Here is a 20,993-nt window from a genome sequence, read left to right as displayed (position 1 = left end):
TAATACTACTCCTATATACAAGAATATAACTACTATAATACTGCCCCTATGTACAAGAATATACCTACTATAATACTGCCCCTATGTATAGAAATATAACACAATACCGCCCTCATACACACTAGTACATTAGTGCCGTGACCTCGCAGATTTATCAGGGCAGTGACCGCTCTATTTCCTATAACCTCGGTATCGTTTCCTCTTTTTCATTCCTGGATTTCTCAGTCACACTTTACTTACAACAAAGCAGAAATTCCCAATGAGATCAGAGCCAGACCGTGCGGTACTATTCGCCAGGCTGCCGTATCTAATCCCTTCATGTACTGTCCGCCGCGCTGATGTATCTAATCCCATCCCGTGCAGTACTGTTCGCCAGGCTGCCATATGGAATCCCATGAAGTGATACTGTCTGCTGTGTATCTAAGCTCATTGAGTGCGATACTTTCTCACAGATCCCTGTACACCGGTGTATCTCAGCTTCTGGTATCCACTCTGATCACACACCAGAGCATAATAACCAGCACATTAATAGTTAGATTGCAGGACGCAGCGGTCCGCAGCCTCCGGGCCGCGCTGAGCACTGCACTCGCTGAATGGTCACTGCCCCGAGAGTCCTCATTACAGGGTGAGAGGTGGAGACAGCAGCACAGAGCATGTCAGGAGCTGCTGGTGTCGCTGTCAGAGGTTCATCATTGTGCAGACAGGAGCCGAGGAGCGGTCAGGGATCGGGGAGGTCCTGCAGCTGATTGGTCTCCCTGGCGTTATCAGCTGACACTTGAATTACCTGTAAATCGCTGGGGGTCTCAATAGACCCCTGAGAAGTGCAGAACTGGGAACATAGCGGAAAGCATTTACTACCGACTGTAATTGTGCTGCGCTCCTGTCTCAGGACCCGGACCCCATCAGCCTGCAGGCACCTTGCGCAAGTACGAGTCAAGCAGAGATTAGTTGCTCTTTACGGCCGGGACGATGATGGCGGAGATACAGGTTGTGCAGCCAAAAATGGCGGACCGCCACTGCTCCATCACCGTATAGTGCAAGACAGCACGGCGACATCACAACGAGCTGCGGGATGAGTGACGGAGAGGCAAGGCAGAGATCAGACATAGTTCTGTCTTTTTACGGTTTCTTGAAGTTGCGCGCCTCTGGTTCTCAGGCCGTGTTTGTTATATAATGTGAGACCCCCACAGTCTGGATAGGATGGAGCCCCCTGACCCTACACTGGCCAGTACTGTACAGACTGCTCCATGTGCTGCATCTATGGAGGCCTCAGCCTCCTGTGGAGGACAAGGACCCTTCAACGCAGCAGGTACAGCTGTCTGAGTGCCGCTCCTCCACTACAAGAGGCCCTTAGAGGCGTCAAGTGTGTGAGAACAGGCAGCGGCAGCAACACTTCACCGACATCCGGGAGCAAAGAATGTGCCACCCCGTGCCCTGGAGCTCAGCCCCAGGTTCCAGGAACCCACATATACTGTGCTCCGCAGCACTGTGATCCTGCACCAAACTGGAATGGTGTCAACATTTGATGTCGCTTTGAGGCCTAAACACGTCAACAACTCCTGATGAGACGAGGCGGCTCTGTAATGGTCAGTCCATCGGCACAAGCCAAAACCCACCTCTGATACCGGGAAGAATCGGAAAGAGGACGGCTCGCAACTTTCTGCTCTCCTGAGTGCACAGATTTTTTGTTTTGTTAACATCCCCTCCATAGGGTCACAGATTTCGGCCTTTCTCCCCACCTCAGTGTAGACTGTAAGCTCCAATTCTGCTTTAATTATTGTATTGTTAACGTTGTTACTTATGACTTGTCTGTTGAAACTGTTAAACTGTAAAGCGCTGTGGAATATGTTGGCGCTATATAAAGATTCTTTTTATTTTCTGCCATTTTCATTGTCTTTACAAAGGGGGTGATGAGCGCTGGTAATTAAGCAAAGCTGCCTACAGCTACACCCCCAAGTAAAGTTCATCAAAATGAGCAAAAAAAAAAAAAACACTCAGGAACTGTACGAGGGGTTAAAAAACAAACAAAAACCCACATCAGATGGATGAGCAGAAGCTGGAAGCCCCTGACCCGGTGACCGGTCCTCGGTGACAAGAGGGTCCCTGGGAGACCCGGTGATCCCAGCCCTTTACTTGCCTTGCAGCCGCCCAGCAATGTCAGCACTTTACAGCAGTAGCTGAGGTGGATTCCGCTCCAGATCTTATGTCTGTACCTGCGGGTCATGGTGAGATCACTGTGGATTTGTGTCCAATCCGCTCCCACAGTCAGCAATCAGAGACTCTGCGTCTATGGAAGTCCCTGCGGCTCCCAGCAATGTAATGAGGACATCGCTACAGTCAAAGTTGGTATCAATGTGCAGCGGTGGCGTTACATACAATGCCGGCAGCCTCCTCTCCTCCCTCCACATTGCCTCCATACAACGCACACATCCAGAGACCGCAACCTTTAATAATTAGATGAACTTACAATTTAGTCATTACCTTCCATAAAGCATAAAACTCATTAAGAAGCAGCAGAATCGGCGGACGCGTCTCAGCAGCGGAGATCAGGCAAGATGCCGGCTGAGAGCGCTGCACCAGGAGGATTAGGATGTGCATGAGTACACTGATGGTGGCAGCACTGCACCAGGAGGGTTAGGATGTGCGCTGATGGCGGCAGCGCTGCACCAGGAGGGTTAGGATATACGCGGGTCACACTGATGGCGGCAGGGCTGCCGTGTCAGGCGCTGACCGCCTTCTCCTTGTACGTGGCCATCATTTTCTTAATTTCAGCAATAGCTTTCCCAGGGTTCAGGCCCTAAAAGACAGAACAGGTCACAGATGACGGGTATTATACGTAAAGTGCATCCAAAACAGCAAATACAGGACAAGTCCCAACTCAGACGCATCATACGACGCCCTGAAAACCAAGGCAATGTAGAGCTGCGGCCACCACTCCGATATTCGCAGAGCTGCGGCCACCACTCCGATATTTCTTGGCCTCAATGCAGTGTTCTTTCATCACCCGAATTGTCAGGACATCCCATAAACATCAGATAATGTGCTGAACCCACCAAAATCAGCAGCTCTAGCCAATTTTAAGGTGCACGGTCACCTTAAAGAGGTTGTCCCCTTAATTAAAAAAAAGATTAAAACATTTTTTTCCCCCTGAAGTCTGGCATCTTTGAAACCTCCCTCCACAAACTAACCTTTAGTTACCCTTCCCCAGGTCCAGCACTGTCTGCACCAATCTCTGTTCAGCTGCAGCCCTAACATCAAGTTGACAGCACTGCAGCTAATCGCTGACTCTTCTGATCTAGTCCTCACAATACGCGGAGTGATTGGCTAAAGCATCGTCACCCCTGAGTCTGGGACAGCACTGAACCGGAAGGGTACATAAAGCTCAAGATTTTAAGGAGACAACCCCTTTAAGGCCTAGGACTGCTGCAGTCACCCCAAGCGATCTCCATGTATAAGGGCAGTGCCCGCAGCAGACACCTCGGCTTATTACCTTGGGACATGTCCTGGTGCAGTTCATGATGGTGTGGCAGCGGTACAGCGAGAACGGATCCTGCAGTTGGGATAATCGTTCCTCTGTGTATTCATCTCTGGAATCGATCATCCACCGATAAGCCTGAAAGCCAGAACAGGGTGAGAATCATACAGGTCCCAGAGGGGCGTCCGTAACAGACCCACGGTGTGAGCGAGCCCTACGGAACAGACCTGATCCCAGCACAGATGTCTGAGATCTCTCCAAGATATTCCCCAAGACTCAGGAGCTGTCCCACTCCCACATGTGACCCAGACATTACCTGCATGAGGACGGCAGGGCCCAGATACTTGTCTCCATTCCACCAGTAACTGGGACAACTGGTGCTACAGCAAGCGCAGAGGATGCACTCATAGAGGCCGTCCTATGGGAGAGGAGAACACGGGTCACTCACTGCAAGAACGGCAGAAGTAATGGACGTGCACAGCAGAATAGTGAGCGCAGCTCTGGAGTATTCAGGTACAGACTGACGCTCGGATACGACTCACCAGCTTGTCTCGGTCCTCGATGGACTGATAATATTGCTCCTTGCCCTGTTTAGACTCGTCCTTCTTCTTCAGATAGGGCTCTATGGATTTATACTGAGCGTAGAAGTTACTCAGATCCTTAAATAATAAAAATTTTTAAGTCACTGATCAAGTGGAGAAAAGCTTCAGAGGGTTTAAGGCGAGACGGTGACAGCGGTGTCATCATGGCGCTATAGATGTGAACTGAGTCTTATGGAGTTTCCTACACAGCTGCGATAAGCAACTTGCAAAGAAAAAAAACTCGGCCCAACTTTTTGCAGCAGTTTGGGAGTTGGAAAAAGACCTTATTCACATCTATAGGGACACGATGGGGCAGCGGCACCGAGAGAACTACAGCCGAAGTCGTCATATCGACCTCAGCTAAGCCACAGAGACCCCACTGATCCAGAGAAGGAGCTGGGTTCAGACCCACCTGATGCCGGATGACACCAGGCCCCTATGTGCAGTCACTGCCGATTAATATAGTGACAGCAGGGCGCCTCCTCCTGGACGCAGTAGGTGCTACACTAACTGCCTCCACTCCATATAATATAAATTATTATTATTATTATTATTTATTGTTATAGCGCCATTTATTCCATGGCGCTTTACAAGTGATGGACCCAGGCCAGCGTCAGAGAAGCAGCAGCAGCACTTACAGGCACCAGATCCTTCACAACATACATGTGGGGAAGGGGATAGATTTTCGAAACTTTACTCAGGTTAGTGTCAATCTTTACAGTGCAGGCAAGTGTATTTCCACCATTAATATTCATGGCACAGGAGCCACAGATACCTGGGGAAGAAGAAGAAAAGTCAGAGGAGAGTCCGACAGCAAAAGCAACGCCACGAGGAGAGGAGAGCACTCACCCTCCCTGCACGACCGGCGGAACGTCAACGTGGCGTCCATCTCATTCTTAATCTTAATGAGAGCATCAAGAACCATGGGGCCACATCTGAGGGAAGGAAAACAAGGCACGGACGGGTCACAGTATCAAAGCCATCGTCCTCCCATCACCAAATTACAGATAGAATTCATCTGTATAACACATGACGTATCCAGAGTTACATCCTGTATTATGCCCCAGAGCTGCACTCACTATTCTGCTGGTGCAGTCACTGTGCACATACATTACATTACTGATCCTGAGTTACCTCCTGCATTATACTCCAGAGCTGCATTCTCTATTCTGCTGGTTCAGTCGCTGTGTACATACATTACTGATCCTGAGTTACATCCTGTATTATACCCCAGAGCTGCACTCACTATTCTGCTAGTGCAGTCACTGTGTACATACATTACATTACTGATCCTGAGTTACATCCTGTATTATACCCTAGATCTGCACTCACTATTCTGCTAGTGCAGTCACTGTGTACATACATTACATTACTGATCCTGAGTTACATCCTGTATTATACCCCAGATCTGCACTCACTATTCTGCTGGTGCAGTCACTGTGTACATACATTACTGATCCTGAGTTACATCTTGTATTATACCCCAGAGCTGCAATCATTATGCTGCTCTTCACTCCTGCAGTAATTATCTGCGCAGTGATCGTTCCTGGTTCACAGCTCTCAGGCCGTCGCAGCACTCACGTGTTCAGGTCGATGTCGTACGTCTGCATGCGCGGTTTATCTCCGGGCTTGTCAGGGTCCCATCTGTAGATTGCAAATTTCTTTATGCGGGCTGCGGCTTCGGTGGCGGGGGCCGCAGCCGTCTGAGCTCCTCGTGAGATCTGCAGATACCAGGAGAGAGAAGGCTCAGCACAACACGTACGCAGGACGACCCCTCAATACACAGGACGACCCCCTAATACACAGGGGGACTGTCACCCCGATATGTAAACCAGGACCACAGAAAGTTACCCATTGATCATAATCAAGATACAGGACGCTTTTCTTTTTGTTTTTTTCTATTATAGGCCTGATATACCCCAAAGATCTAAGGTGGTCCAGATCCCGAGACCCCCAAGATGCCGCGCACACACACACACACACACACACACACACACACACAAACTCCTGTATCGCTGACCAGCCCTGGAGGTAAGTGTCCGGACCTATGAGCGGAGGAGAAGGCAGACGACGTGGTCAGGGGCTGGGAGTGTGGAGGGTCCAGGTGCTGGGATTTCTGTATTTTTAAGGGTAGAAGTCGGGAATAAAGACTGGGTGACCACAGAGACCAAGAACACATCAATTCCTCCGACCACACAGGATCAAACATCTGTGCCACCCGGCATTACTCTGGCTCCATCCTTGTCCGGTCCCTGATCCCTGCGCTCACGGAGCTTCAGTCAAATCATCGGACTGGGGATTAAAAGCCGAAAATCTACAATCACAAAATCCCATGAGATCATCTGCTGCGCTCAGGACCCAGAACAAAGACCCACAGAGAACGGCACAAAAAGGCTTTTATCACAAAACTCTGGAGTGGGGGCACGGCCATAAACACAACTGAGACCCCAGGAATAATAGAGCGCAGGCATCAAGGGTCAGCCTCATCCCAAATACATGAGACCCCAGGAATAATAGACCACAGGCATCCTCAAGGGTCAGCCTCATCCCAAATACATGAGACCCCAGGAATAATAGACCACAAGCATCCTCAAGGGTCAGCCTCACCCCTAAATACAACTGAGACCCCAGGAATAATAGACCACAGGCATCCTCAAGGGTCAGCCTCACCCCTAAATACAACTGAGACCCCAGGAATAATAGATCGCAGGCATCCTCAGGGGTCAGCCTCACCCCTAAATACAACTGAGACCCCAGGAATAATAGACCGCAGGCATCCTCAGGGGTCAGCCTCACCCCAAATACAACTGAGACACCAAGAATAATAGACCACAGGCATCCTCAGGGGTCAGCCTCACCCCTAAATACAACTGAGACCCCAGGAATAATAGACCACAGGCATCCTCAAGGGTCAGCCTCACCCCTAAATGCATGAGACCTCAGAAATAATAGACCACACGCATCCTCAGGGGTCAGCCTCACCCCTAAATACAACTGAGACCCCAGGAATAATAGATCGCAGGCATCCTCAGGGGTCAGCCTCACCCCTAAATACAACTGAGACACCAAGAATAATAGACCGCAGGCATCCTCAGGGGTCAGCCTCACCCCTAAATACAACCGAGACACCAAGAATAATAGACCACAGGCATCCTCAGGGGTCAGCCTCACCCCTAAATACATCTGAGACCCCAGGAATAATAAACCACAGGCATCCTCAGGGGTCAGCCTCACCCCTAAATACAGCCGAGACCACAGGAATAATAGACCGCAGGCATCCTCAGGGGTCAGCCTCATCCCAAATACATGAGATCCCAGGAATAATAGACCACAGGCATCCTCAAGGGTCAGCCTGACCCCTAAATACAACTGAGACCCCAGGAATAATAGATCGCAGGCATCCTCAGGGGTCAGCCTCACCCCTAAATACAACTGAGACCCCAGGAATAATAGACCGCAGGCATCCTCAGGGGTCAGCCTCACCCCTAAATACAACTGAGACACCAAGAATAATAGACCACAGGCATCCTCAGGGTTCAGCCTCACCCCTAAATACAACTGAGACCCCAGGAATAATAGACCACAGGCATCCTCAAGGGTCAGCCTCACCCCTAAATACATGAGACCCCAGAAATAATAGACCACAGGCATCCTCAGGGGTCAGCCTCACCCCTAAATACAACTGAGACCACAGGAATAATAGACCGCAGGCATCCTCAGGGGTCAGCCTCATCCCAAATACATGAGATCCCAGGAATAATAGACCACAGGCATCCTCAAGGGTCAGCCTGACCCCTAAATACATGACACCCCAGAAATAATAGACCACACGCATCCTCAGGGGTCAGCCTCACACCTAAATACAACTGAGACCCCAGGAATAATAGATCGCAGGCATCCTCAGGGGTCAGCCTCACCCCTAAATACAACCGAGACACCAAGAATAATAGATCGCAGGCATCCTCAAGGGTCAGCCTCATCCCTAAACACAACTGAGACCCCAGGAATAATAGACTGCAGGCATCCTCAGGGGTCAGCCTCACCCCTAAATACAACTGAGACCCCAGGAATAATAGACCGCAGGCATCCTCAAGGGTCAGCCTCACCCCTAAATACCACTGAGATCCCAGGAATAATAGACCACAAGCATCCTCAGGGGTCAGCCTCACCCCTAAATACAACTGAGACCCCAGGAATAATAGATCGCAGGCATCCTCAGGAGTCAGCCTCACCCCTAAATACAACCGAGACACCAGGAATAATAGACCGCAGGCATCCTCAAGGGTCAGCCTCATCACAAATACAACTGAGACGCCAGGAACAATAGAGCACAGGCATCATCAAGGGTCAGCCTCACCCCTAAATACATATGAGACCCCGGACCCCAGGAATAAACTACAGGCATCCTCAGGGGTCAGCCTCACCCCTAAATACAACTGAGACCCCAGGAATAATAGACCGCAGGCAACCTCAAGGGTCAGCCTCACCCCTAAATACATCCGAGACCCCAGGAATAAACTACAGGCATCCTCAGGGGTCAGCCTCACCCCTAAATACAACTGAGACCCCAGGAATAATAGACCGCAGGCATCCTCAAGGGTCAGCCTCACCCCTAAATACAACTGAGACCCCAGGAATAATAGACCACAGGCATCCTCAAGGGTCAGCTTCACCCCTAAATACATCTGAGACCCCAGGAATAATAGACCGCAGGCATCCTCAAGGGTCAGCCTCACCCCTAAATACAACTGAGACCCCAGGAATAATAGGCCGCAGGCATCCTCAGGGGTCATCCTCATCACACATACAACTGAGACCCCAGGAATAATAGACTGCAGGCATCCTCAGGGGTCAGCCTCATCCCAAATACAACTGAGACCCCAGGAATAATAGACCGCAGGCATCCTCAGGGGTCAGCCTCACCCCTAAATACAACTGAGATCCCAGGAATAATAGGCTGCAGGCATCCTCAGGGGTCAGCAGAACCTGGGGGACAATCACCCATAAATACAACAGTTACCCCAGGAATAATAGACAACAGGCATCCTCAAGGGTCAGCAGAACCCGGGGAGCACCCTCTCCCCTAAATACAACCGTGACCCCGGTGATTACAGACATCTGGGCCTCAGCTTCTGACCAGGAGTAGAACCTGTAACGTTACTTACTCTAGGACCCCGGCTACACGGAGAAGTGTGTCACAAGACCTCACATTTAATGTGTCCCATGGGGCGGAATTGTGATCGGTCCCAAGAGCAACAGAGTCACAAGTTATTACAATAGTGCTGCCACGGGTCACAAGCCGCACACGTGGCTTCATTGTCAGCTGCACGCAACTTGTCTGCAATATGGCGGCGTTATTCTATCTGAAATCAAAATTATAGCTGTAAAAGAACCAAGCGGCAACAAGACACCGAGAAGCTGCACAAATACAGAAGTGTCAGCATTAATCATTACTATTCCTGGGAAAGCTGGAGAACAATAGGCAGCCTGGCTTCAGTATGGGTCACCCTCTTCCAGGCCCCGTGTGCCCGTGATGGCAGCGCGATGGTGATGTGCCCATTGTGTGCGCGGCTGTAGGTTCCTGGAATCAGGTGGAGGCTCTGGATGTGGCGGACCCCCACGTTCCACGAGACAGGCCGCATGACCCAGGGAGCATTCACTAAGACTGCGGGACGTGTAGTGTAATGAGGAGTGCGGAATCATTCAGGCCTCAGTGATTAGGAGCCACCAGACTTACATCCAAAAGCCGCACTCCCACCCCTGACCTGCTCCTGCTCACACACGTGAGGGTTTGTTTTAATGTACCAGGGGGTAAGGTGCTCGTGTGTTTTGGTTTGTCCTGAGCAGCCTTGATGATGGCAGATATGACAGAGACAAGCGGTGGCACATCGTGACCCGAACACAAAACTGTCTGGAATCTCTCTCCTGTTTGCAGTTTGTTACAATGTGTCAGTAGAGGCGGCCGGGATCACATCGGCCTCATTTACAGTCTACAGTCCCGGACATGACGCGGCCAACACAACGGGTCGAGTACAGTGGATGTGTCCGGCCCCCTAGAGTGTCCGCCATGTTATCTGAGAAATCACAATAAATTCTGCAAATATGGCAGACCCCCCTGGAAGGAGCGTGCACCCCACATGTGGACAGGGGGGCTCAGGGGCAGAAGACCCCTCCTAGCAGGAGCGTGCACTCTACACGTAGACGAAGGTCTCCCTCCTCACACGCGTTACATTACGGCGGTCTCCCCCTCACACACGTTACATTACGGAGGTCTCTCCCCCTCCTCACACGCGTTACATTACGGCGGTCTCCCCCCCATACACGTTACATTACGGAGGTCTCTCCCTCACACACGTCATATTACGGCGGTCTCCCCCTCGCTCTGACCTGTGCGGCCCCCGCCGTCCTCAGCACTGACCCGCTGCATCTCAAGGAGAACACGACCGCCGCCATCTTTCCTTCTGATATTTCTCAGACCTCCCAGCTCCCATCACACCGAGCGGTGCGGCTAGAAAACCATAGAGGCGGAAACAAAGTCCTGTGTGAGAGGCTGAGGGTGCAGATAGAGCGTCCATCCTCTCTCCCGTCAACCCCGGCGCTGGAGGCCGCTCTGTCTGACATTCTAGTCTCGATGGTGATGGATAACCTCTGCGGTTGTTGTGGTGAAGGGCGGGCTCTGTTCTGTGATTCGTCAGATGCTTGTGGAGTGGCAGCTGCCCACTGTCATACATTGTGACTCGTTTTTCACCTGCCTCCAACCACACACAGGTAAATGTGGAGCACACGGATGACTCCCCTCCATGGTGGAGCCCCCCACAGGGAGGCGGCGAGCACTGAGCTGCGTCTGAATGAGGCCTTAAAGGAATTGTCCAGGAAAGTGCTGGGTCCACAGAGACCTGCCAGACGCTGCCGTCCCTGGTAGTCTATGTGAGACTATGCCAGACGCTGCCGTCCCTGGTGGTCTATGTGAGACTATGCCAGACGCTGCCGTCCCTGGTGGTCTATGTGAGACTATGCCAGACGCTGCCGTCCCTGGTGGTCTATGTGAGACTATGCCAGACGCTGCCGTCCCTGGTGGTCTATGTGAGACTATGCCAGACGCTGCCGTCCCTGGTGGTCTATGTGAGACTATGCCAGACGCTGCCGTCCCTGGTGGTCTATGTGGGAATATGCGAGACGCCGCTGTCCCTGGTGGTCTATGAGAGAATATGCCAGACGCTGCCGTCCCTGGTGGTCTATGTGGGAATATGCGAGACGCCGCCGTCCCCGGTGGTCTATGTGGGAATATGCCAGACGCCGCCATCCCTGGTGGTCTATGTGGGAATATGCCAGACGCCGCCGTCCCTGGTGGTCTATGTGGGAATATGCCAGACGCCGCCGTCCCTGGTGGTCTATGTGAGACTATGCCAGACGCCGCTGTCCCTGGTGGTCTATGTGAGAATATGCCAGACGCCGCCGTCCCTGGTGGTCTATATGAGAATATGCCAGACGCCGCCGTCCCTGGTGGTCTATATGAGAATATGCCAGATGCTGCCGTCCCTGGTGGTCTATATAAGAATATGCCAGTCGCTGCCGTCCCTGGTGGTCTATGTGAGAATATGCCCGACGCTGCCAATCCTGGTGGTCTCTGGTGGAAATATGCCAGACGCCGCCATCCCTGGTGGTCTATGTAGGAATATGGCAGACGCCACCATCCCTGGTGGTGCTTGCTGACCATATAATCTATGGTGACGACTGCATTAATGACTGTGAAGATAAGGCGTATCCAGAGCTCTTGTTCTAAAACCTCCTCTGGTCACGAAGACCCTCTTTTCCCTCTGGACGCCTGTGCAGATGACTCAGTAGCCAAGGCATTGTGTCGGCCTCTGCAGTTGTGACCAATTTTCGAGGTCCTTGTCCATTTTCTCCAGGTTTCCCGATCACCAGTTTCGTCTGCTCCTTCAGGAACGTGTGTACCATACACTATTCTCTTACATAACCGGACGGGGCCAACATTGGGGCGACTAATGTTATTCTGTGACCATGGAGGAGAAGGCGGCCGACCACTGGAGATGGGTCTAGTAGAGACGCCTATGGAGGTGAGAAGGCGCTCTGGTCAATGACTGTCATACCGCAGAGGTGCTGATTCTGCTGGGCCAGGTTGGTGCAACTGCTGGAGCCAAAGGCTAAAGGGGGCCCAGGGTCTGATGTCCTCGACCACCCCACCCGCGATGGCCTCTAGTACTGTAGAACATTTTTTCCTGCATCACACTGGAGTAATATTCTTCACTTTATCCCCTTATACACACCACAGCTGACGCAGAGCCTCTAACTAAAAATAAACAGGGAGTTTAATTTTACAGAATATCATTATTTGTTTTCTTCTATCTTGCAGGCATTATGGGTCTTGCCATAGTGCCCCCCAATCTACACCCCAATACTGTGTGCCCAGACCCCGTGACAATGGAGCCACCGACTAATGAGTCACCCTGTCGTGTCCATACAGTTGTGCTGGCCAGATAGTTCTGCATGTGTTGGATTGGGGTCCATTGAGACCACCCATCATATGTAATGTTTGTGTATTACAGTGCAGCTCTTGTGTAAGACCCCCAAATATGAGGTGTACCCCGGTGAAGTTCATGCTGGACCTCATGCAACCTTTTATGATTAGGATTCATTAATAAGAAGCTTGGCCCCTCTGGGGTATCCCAGGAATTACCAATGTACCAGTAGCACGTGAAGACCCAGCCATCATCACATTGTGTCAGGTCTGGATGCTGGGGGTGGTAGTTCACATCACCCTTAATATAATCTGACGACAACAGCGTTTCATTCCAAAGATTTTATTATGGCGGTTAGTAATAACACAGGACGGAGGGCACACGAGGGTCATGACGTGAAGTATGGGGGCGTCTGATAAGGCACTGACAGTGATGCAGAGCAATGCCTGCAGCACGAACGCGGCGGCCATGGTCTGGTCTGACTCTTATTTGGCTTTCATTCTTAGAACAGGATTAGGGGTCCGCAATCTGTAGTGGTCCGTATATTTTATGAGTAGATATAGAACCTGCAATCATATGACTCCTTTCCTAAAATCTGCTGATCGGCCGGGTTGTCGGCAGCCACTACACAAGTTCAACAGGAGTACAAAATCCTTAAGGGCCAGCTCCTGTCACGGCTGATAATATTACAAGGGAGGAATCACTCCTGAGCCACAAGGCAATCCAGTGTCACCACCTACTGGTGATGTGCACACTGTGAGGAGGCGCAAGGGGAGGAAGACGTCTTTTGTTCAGTCAGTTCTCATCTCTTGGTCTTTAGACCGGCCCCCTACAGACAAGATGTGGGCGAAGCGTTCCAGATAAATTTCATTTAGCCCTTTAACGTGACATTAGGAGAAACGACATGACTCATCAGAAGTAAGAAACATTGGAAAAAGATATTAGTGTAAAAAAAAAAAATCATTGTAATCATCACATCCCGCTACAGGCAACGCTGCGAGTCCCAACACATAAAACAGAAAATCCAGGGAATATATTGATATATGTATCAGTTCTGTGCCCATCACTCATCATCCTCGGGATGGTCGGTGTGCAGCAATCTCCTCTGTCCTTACTCCGCCTGGCAGGAACTCGTGTGAGCGGCCTGTAATAACTTATAATCAGTGAGATCCGTGGATTGGAAGGCACTTCATAGAGTCGGCTGCTCCCCCGGGATCCAGTGCTGCACCGCAAGCTCATAGATTTTGCTTACGTGAGCCACTGGGCAGATTTATTTGAGCTGGCGTCTATCGCTGGCCTTTCTGCGTAAGTCTGGGGTAAGTATATACTATCCTGTGATCTTATACCTGCCCGCTGATGTGGCATAGGCTTAGAACGGGCAGGTAACGGTGCATGACCCGGCTCTGCTACATAACACTAAACCATTTGAGGACTGGAGCTCGGAAGGAGATTGCCGAGGATGAGGAGGGTCTAGGCCGCCTCCCGACCACTACGGCTCCTCCATCTGCCACCACTTGAAGGTGAATGGCTTCCGGCGCACGTTGGTGCCGCAGTGCACCTCACCCAGCTTCTTGTGGTACGACACCACATCATCGATGAATGTGCATCTCAGTTCTAAGGGCTTGAGCTGCTCGATGACGTAATCCTCCAGGCAGCACGTCTCCTTGATTACGGGCCCGTAGGGTTTGGGAATTCCTAGATCTTTCCCCAGAACGATCATATTCACCTGAGGAAACAGAGATCAAGCAGAGAGAACCTCAGAACGTCCCGGGAATCTCTGAGATGTCGTGTGGGGCATCGTGGAACAGTACTCACCATGTTGGGGAAGAAAGCCACAGCCTTGTCCTGGTGCAGCCTGAATAGGGCCGGTACATCGATGATGTCCTCCTCCGTGAGGCCGAGCTCCGTCTTCAGGATATCTCTGTTCCAGTCGATGCAGTGCTGCAAGAGGATAAGTGGCGGTAACGTCCCCCTCTCACATGCCCATACCTCACCGCTGCGCTATATGCCACCGTCCCATGGGGCATTTCTGCGACACATTGCTGCATAGATTAATGGGAAAGTCACGTGGCTGTTATATGTGCCATAAATGCAGAGCCAACGCTGAACCTTCAAGAGCATGTGCTCAATGCTGCACTGTGTGTTCATGAAAATGGCGCCTCTGCACCTACTATTTATGATCTGTGGCTAATTAACCCATCAGATTTGCTTCTTGAATATCTGGGTCCTCCGAGCTCTTACCTGCGCATACGCGCTCTCCTGGACAATGACATCCGTGGAGAGGATCTTGGTCACAGTCCATCGTTTGGTTTCTAATCCTGCGGGAGGAACATGAGAAGTAAGAAGAATATTGCTTTCAATAAGCACAATGCTCTTCAGGACGGCGCTGCTGCCCTCACCCTGGAACATGATGACGTCTCCGTGCCCTTCCTGCTTCTTGTCTTGTAGGATCCTAAGGCAGGTGGCCGGACTGGCCAGGAGCAGGCGAAAGCCCTAGGATAGGAACATTCACTTATCGGCTGTGGATCTGCACACTGGATCCATCAATCCCAATTGTCCTACAACTGGTCCCTGGAGGACTCATCTGGGGGTCTGTGCTGATCATGCAATCATTACTTGTGACGTCCAGCAGGTGGCGGCAGTGATCACTCAGGATTGGGTATAATCCCAAATTAGGGACGTAATAGTTTTGGAGACTGTGTGTTATTGCCATTGTGGGGTGATTAGTTACATAGTTATTAAGGTTGAAGGAATACTTTAAGTCCATCTAGTTCAACCCATAGCCTAACATGCCCTAACATGTTGATCCAGGGGAAGGCAAAACAACCCCATGTGGTAAGAGTTAGCTCCATCATGGGGAAAAAAATTCCTTCCCGACTCCACATACGGCAATCAGACTAGTTCCCTGGATCAACGCCTTATCAAGGAATCTAATATATATACCCTGTAATATTATAGTGACCAGTGATGCACTGTACCCCCAATACAACCATGTAAACTGCAGATGATACCATGTAAACTGCAGATGATACCTTCTGATCCGGTGCCGGCACAAAAGTCATGAATTCATCCACGTGACCCACAAATAGCCAATCAGTGAACAGCTCGATGGGCGACTGCACCCTCTGGGCATCCAGAAAATCCCGCACGACTTTGGTCATTCGTCTACCGGACGAGCTGTGAAGAGAGGAGACGCCGGGCGGTTAACCTGCAGCACGTACGGATCCGCTCATCAGCGGGAATAAGGCAGGAGGACAGCAGAGCTTACAATCTACAGGGAGAAGGCTTGTGCTGACCAATGAGGGCCCCTGAACCCACAGGCAGGAGACCTCCCTGACCCAGACTCCTGCTGGCGTCATGTAATCCAGATCTGAGGACTCACATGAGCTCTGTGCGTGCCCCGGCACCGCTGGCAGGGTTACAGAGGTGAGCGCAGCGAGGTGCCCGCACAAATAGCTCTGTCCGCTCAGCAAAGCAGCAGAAAGGTGTTTATTACCACTCGTGTGACAGCTGAGGGTAATTATAGGAGAGGGTGTGAGAGGACACGAGACTGCACCGGCCACTGTACGACAGCAAAAAGTCACATTACACAGATACAGAGTGCCCAACACTGGGAAGCTGCAGGACCGCAAGTGGTCATATTACACAGATACAGAGTGCCCACTACTGCACCAGCAAGCTGCAGGACAGCAAGGGGTCATATTACACAGATACAGAGTGCCCACCACTGCACCAACCAGCGCCCCCACGAGGAACCTGCAGGATAGCAAGTTGTCATATTACACAGATACAGAGTGCCCACCACTGCACCCGCAAGCTGCAGGACAGCAAGGGGTCATATTACACAGATACAGAGTGCCCACTACTGCACCAACCAGCGCCCCCACGAGGAACCTGCAGGATAGCAAGTGGTCATATTACACAGATACAGAGTGCCCACCACTGCACCAACCAGCGCCCCCACGAGGAACGTGCAGGATAGCAAGTGGTCATATTACACAGATACAGAGTGCCCACCACTGCACCAACCAGCGCCCCCACGAGGAACCTGCAGGATAGCAAGGGGTCATATTACACAGATACAGAGTGCCCACCACTGCACCAACCAGCGCCCCCACGAGGAACTTGCAGGACGGCAAGTGGTCATGTTACACAGATACAGAGTGCCCAGCACTGCACCAACCAGCGCCCCCACGAGGAACCTGCAGGATAGCAAGTGGTCATATTACACAGATACAGAGTGCCCACCACTGCACCAACCAGCGCCCCCACAAGGAACCTGCAGGATAGCAAGGGGTCATATTACACAGATACAGAGTGCCCACCACTGCACCAACCAGCGCCCCCACGAGGAACTTGCAGGACGGCAAGTGGTCATGTTACACAGATACAGAGTGCCCAGCACTGCACCAACCAGCGCCCCCACGAGGAACCTGCAGGATAGCAAGTGGTCATATTACACAGATACAGAGTGCCCACCACTGCACCAACCAGCGCCCCCACAAGGAACCTGCAGGATAGCAAGGGGTCATATTACACAGATACAGAGTGCCCACCACTGCACCAACCAGCGCCCCCACGAGGAACCTGCAGGATAGCAAGGGGTCATATTACACAGATACAGGGTGCCCACCACTGCACCAACCAGCGCCCCCACGAGGAACTTGCAGGACGGCAAGTGGTCATGTTACACAGATACAGAGTGGCCACCATTGCACCAGCACCAGGAAGCTGCAGGACAGCAAGCAAATCATATTACGTACCGATTGGAGGACCTTAGATACAGATAGCCCACTGCTGCACCATGTCAAACCGCATTATGTCCTTACCTGGGGAAGCTGCTCCCGATCAGAATCCGGCCCAGTGGGTACTTCTTCCCTGCAACCGTCACCGGAGGACTCACTTCAAGGTTTCCAAAGGAGTCCAGGCTTGTGACATCCTTGGAAGCTGCAACTCTTGTAACATAGCCAAAATCTGGTCCCTGAAAATACAGAGATGATCAGCAACACACCAATATCAAGTCTTATACTCCAGTCACATCCAAAGTTGCACTTAGAGCAGTGCATTGTGGGGGCTCCACTGACACTCACATGACAACTAAATTATTTTCGCTTCCAATGACAACCAGCAAAATTCACGACCCATAAAGTCCAGCACCAGATCCTGAGAGAGACGGGGAAACCTGGGCACTGTACACACATCCAGAGCAGCTCCTAGGGTAAGACGAGAGCAGCCCGGGGATAATTCAATCATGATCCATCACGCTCAGTATGGCAGCTGCTAAGCCCAAAGTTCTGCTGTGGGGGAAGAAAAGTTGTCTCCTGGCCCCGAACCTGGGATTGACACCCGAGACGACTTTCCATTACAGATTGAGATTAATGGACCATCAGCTTCTATTAAACTGTAAGACAACCTGCAAAATACCCAGGAAGCGAGCCCAGAAAACTCCCGGCTACCAGATCCTGTACGGAATGCCGGGGTGACACCCGACACAGTAGAGACACACATGGCCTAATATACCGCGTATATAAAACCCAATGCGAGAGGCAAAGATAAGCGGCAATAACCACGCAGTATGGCGACCAGTCACGGATCATCAATAGGACCCTAATGGAAGCTAGCCATAACTGGATAGGCGGCATTCTCAGTGAGGTCACCGCTGATCTCTGGTGATAGATAGGAGGCATTCTCAGTGATGTCACCGCTGATCTCTGGTGATAGATAGGAGGCATTCTCAGTGATATCACCTCTGATCTCTGGTGATGGATAGGAGGCATTCTCAGTGATGTCACCTCTGATCTCTGGTGATGGATAGGAGGCACTCTCAGTGATGTTACCGCTGATCTCTAGTGATGGATAGGAGGCATTCTCAGTGATGTCACCTCTGATCTCTGGTGATGGATAGGAGGCACTCTCAGTGATGTTACCGCTGATCTCTAGTGATGGATAGGAGGCATTCTCAGTGATGTCACCTCTGATCTCTGGTGATAGATAGGAGGCATTCTCAGTGATGTCACCGCTGATCTCTAGTGATGGATAGGAGGCATTCTCAGTGATGTCACCGCTGATCTCTGGTGATGGATAGGAGGCATTCTCAGTGATGTCACCTCTGATCTCTGGTGATGGATAGGAGGCATTCTCAGTGATGTCACCTCTGATCTCTGGTGATGGATAGGAGGCATTCTCAGTGATGTCACCTCTGATCTCTGGTGATGGATAGGAGGCATTCTCAGTGATGTCACCTCTGATCTCTGGTGATGGATAGGAGGCATTCTCAGTGATGTCACCTCTGATCTCTGGTGATGGATAGGAGGCATTCTCAGTGATGTTACCGCTGATCTCTAGTGATGGATAGGAGGCATTCTCAGTGATGTCACCGCTGATCTCTAGTGATGGATAGGAGGCATTCTCAGTGATGTCACCGCTGATCTCTGGTGATGGATAGGAGGCATTCTCAGTGATGTTACCGCTGATCTCTAGTGATGGATAGGAGGCATTCTCAGTGATGTCACCGCTGATCTCTGGTGATGGATAGGAGGCATTCTCAGTGATATCACCTCTGATCTCTGGTGATGGATAGGAGGCATTCTCAGTGATGTCACCTCTGATCTCTGGTGATGGATAGGAGGCATTCTCAGGGATGTCACCTTTGATCTCTGGTGATGGATAGTAGACATTCTCAGTGATGTCACCGCTGATCTCTGGTGATGGATAGGAGGCATTCTCAGTGATGTCACCGCTGATCTCTGGTGATGGATAGGAGGCATTCTCAGTGATGTCACCGCTGATCTCTAGTGATGGATAGGAGGCATTCTCAGTGATGTCACCTCTGATCTCTGGTGATGGATAGGAGGCATTCTCAGTGATGTCACCTCTGATCTCTGGTGATGGATAAGAGGCATTCTCAGTGATGTCACCTCTGATCTCTGGTGATGGATAGGAGGCATTCTCAGTGATGTCACCTCTGATCTCTGGTGATGGATAGGAGGCATTCTCAGTGATGTCACCTCTGATCTCTGGTGATGGATAGGAGGCATTCTCAGTGATGTCACCTCTGATCTCTGGTGATGGATAGGAGGCATTCTCAGTGATGTCACCGCTGATCTCTGGTGATGGATAGGAGGCATTCTCAGTGATGTCACCGCTGATCTCTGGTGATGGATAGGAGGCATTCTCAGTGATGTCACCGCTGATCTCTAGTGATGGATAGGAGGCATTCTCAGTGATGTCACCTCTGATCTCTGGTGATGGATAGGAGGCATTCTCAGTGATGTCACCTCTGATCTCTGGTGATGGATAAGAGGCATTCTCAGTGATGTCACCTCTGATCTCTGGTGATGGATAGGAGGCATTCTCAGTGATGTCACCTCTGATCTCTGGTGATGGATAGGAGGCATTCTCAGTGATGTCACCGCTGATCTCTGGTGATGGATAGGAGGCATTCTCAGTGATGTCACCGCTGATCTCTGGTGATGGATAGGAGGCATTCTCAGTGATGTCACCGCTGATCTCTAGTGATGTAGGAGGCATTCTCAGTGATGTCACCGCTGATCTCTGGTGATAGATAGGAGGCATTCTCAGTGATGTCACCGCTGATCTCTGGTGATGGCTAGGAGGCATTCTCAGTGATGTCACCTCTGATCTCTAGTGATGGATAGGAGGCATTCTCAGTGATGTCACCGCTGATCTCTGGTGATGGATAGGAGGCATTCTCAGTGATGTCACCGCTGATCTCTGGTGATGGATAGGAGGCATTCTCAGTGATGTCACCGCTGATCTCTAGTGATGGATAGGAGGCATTCTCAGTGATGTCACCGCTGATCTCTGGTGATGGATAGGAGGCATTCTCAGTGATGTCACCTCTGATCTCTGGTGATGGATAAGAGGCATTCTCAGTGATGTCACCTCTGATCTCTGGTGATGGATAGGAGGCATTCTCAGTGATGTCACAGCTGATCTCTGGTGATGGATAGGAGGCATTCTCAGTGATGTCACCTCTGATCTCTGGTGATGGATAGGAGGCATTCTCAGTGATGTCACCACTGATCTCTAGTTATAGATAGGAGGCATTCTCAGTGATGTCGCCGCTGATCTCTATTGAGGTCATGTAACTTACCAGCAATTCCCGAATAGGAAAATTCTTCAGTTCTCCGTCTCGGGGAGAATCCAGGACCACTGGGAAGCTTTTATGTGGAGCGTGAATGTATCCGAACTCCATCTCGTCCTGTGAGGACATACATCGTATTACATATTACTGCCACACTGACCCCGTTCCCCGGGGGGCCACACCACACAGACCTGCATCCAGCGATCCCCTCGGTTCACGTCCTCGAAGCAGATCTGGATCTTGTAATTGGCTTTGCTCACTAGGTTCTTAATCTCCTTCAGGAAGAGGTAGTTGTCCTTGACGCTGTGAGGAGAAAGTGGACACATGGTTGGGAGTCTTAATCCTGGAGC

General features: G+C 51.0%; 2 protein-coding genes across 4 annotated transcripts in view; both read right to left on the bottom strand.

Moving 5' to 3' along the window:
* Positions 1–2,429: 2,429 nt before the first annotated feature.
* SDHB (succinate dehydrogenase complex iron sulfur subunit B) lies at positions 2,430–10,672 on the bottom strand. 2 transcript variants are annotated; one of them, XM_077260365.1, is made up of 8 exons: positions 10,444–10,672; positions 5,638–5,777; positions 4,906–4,991; positions 4,695–4,831; positions 4,018–4,134; positions 3,792–3,893; positions 3,491–3,613; positions 2,430–2,797 (listed from the first exon to the last, which is right to left on the bottom strand). In XM_077260365.1, exons 1-8 carry the CDS (start codon positions 10,507–10,509, stop codon positions 2,720–2,722), a joined length of 849 nt encoding a protein of 282 aa, XP_077116480.1. In that variant the 5' UTR covers positions 10,510–10,672; the 3' UTR covers positions 2,430–2,719. The 2 variants fall into 2 exon arrangements, with proteins under 2 accessions (XP_077116480.1, XP_077116481.1); XM_077260366.1 differs by having other exon boundaries at positions 10,475–10,595.
* A 2,193-nt stretch (positions 10,673–12,865) lies between these two features.
* LOC143770592 (protein-arginine deiminase type-2-like) overlaps positions 12,866–20,993 on the bottom strand; it is a 181,179-nt gene continuing 173,051 nt past the window's right edge. For both annotated transcript variants that reach the window (XM_077260364.1, XM_077260363.1), the window contains exons 9-16: positions 20,835–20,946; positions 20,653–20,760; positions 17,366–17,517; positions 15,569–15,713; positions 14,936–15,029; positions 14,778–14,854; positions 14,352–14,477; positions 12,866–14,262 (exon numbers count right to left, since the gene is read on the bottom strand). In XM_077260364.1, coding sequence (XP_077116479.1) covers positions 14,026–14,262; positions 14,352–14,477; positions 14,778–14,854; positions 14,936–15,029; positions 15,569–15,713; positions 17,366–17,517; positions 20,653–20,760; positions 20,835–20,946 — 1,051 coding nt within the window. In that variant the 3' untranslated portion in view covers positions 12,866–14,025. The remainder of the gene's footprint in view (positions 14,263–14,351; positions 14,478–14,777; positions 14,855–14,935; positions 15,030–15,568; positions 15,714–17,365; positions 17,518–20,652; positions 20,761–20,834; positions 20,947–20,993) is intronic.

Source organism: Ranitomeya variabilis, chromosome 4 (assembly GCF_051348905.1).
Source record: "Ranitomeya variabilis isolate aRanVar5 chromosome 4, aRanVar5.hap1, whole genome shotgun sequence".
NCBI lineage: Eukaryota > Metazoa > Chordata > Amphibia > Anura > Dendrobatidae > Ranitomeya > Ranitomeya variabilis.
This window is presented reverse-complemented; position numbering and strand designations above follow the sequence as displayed.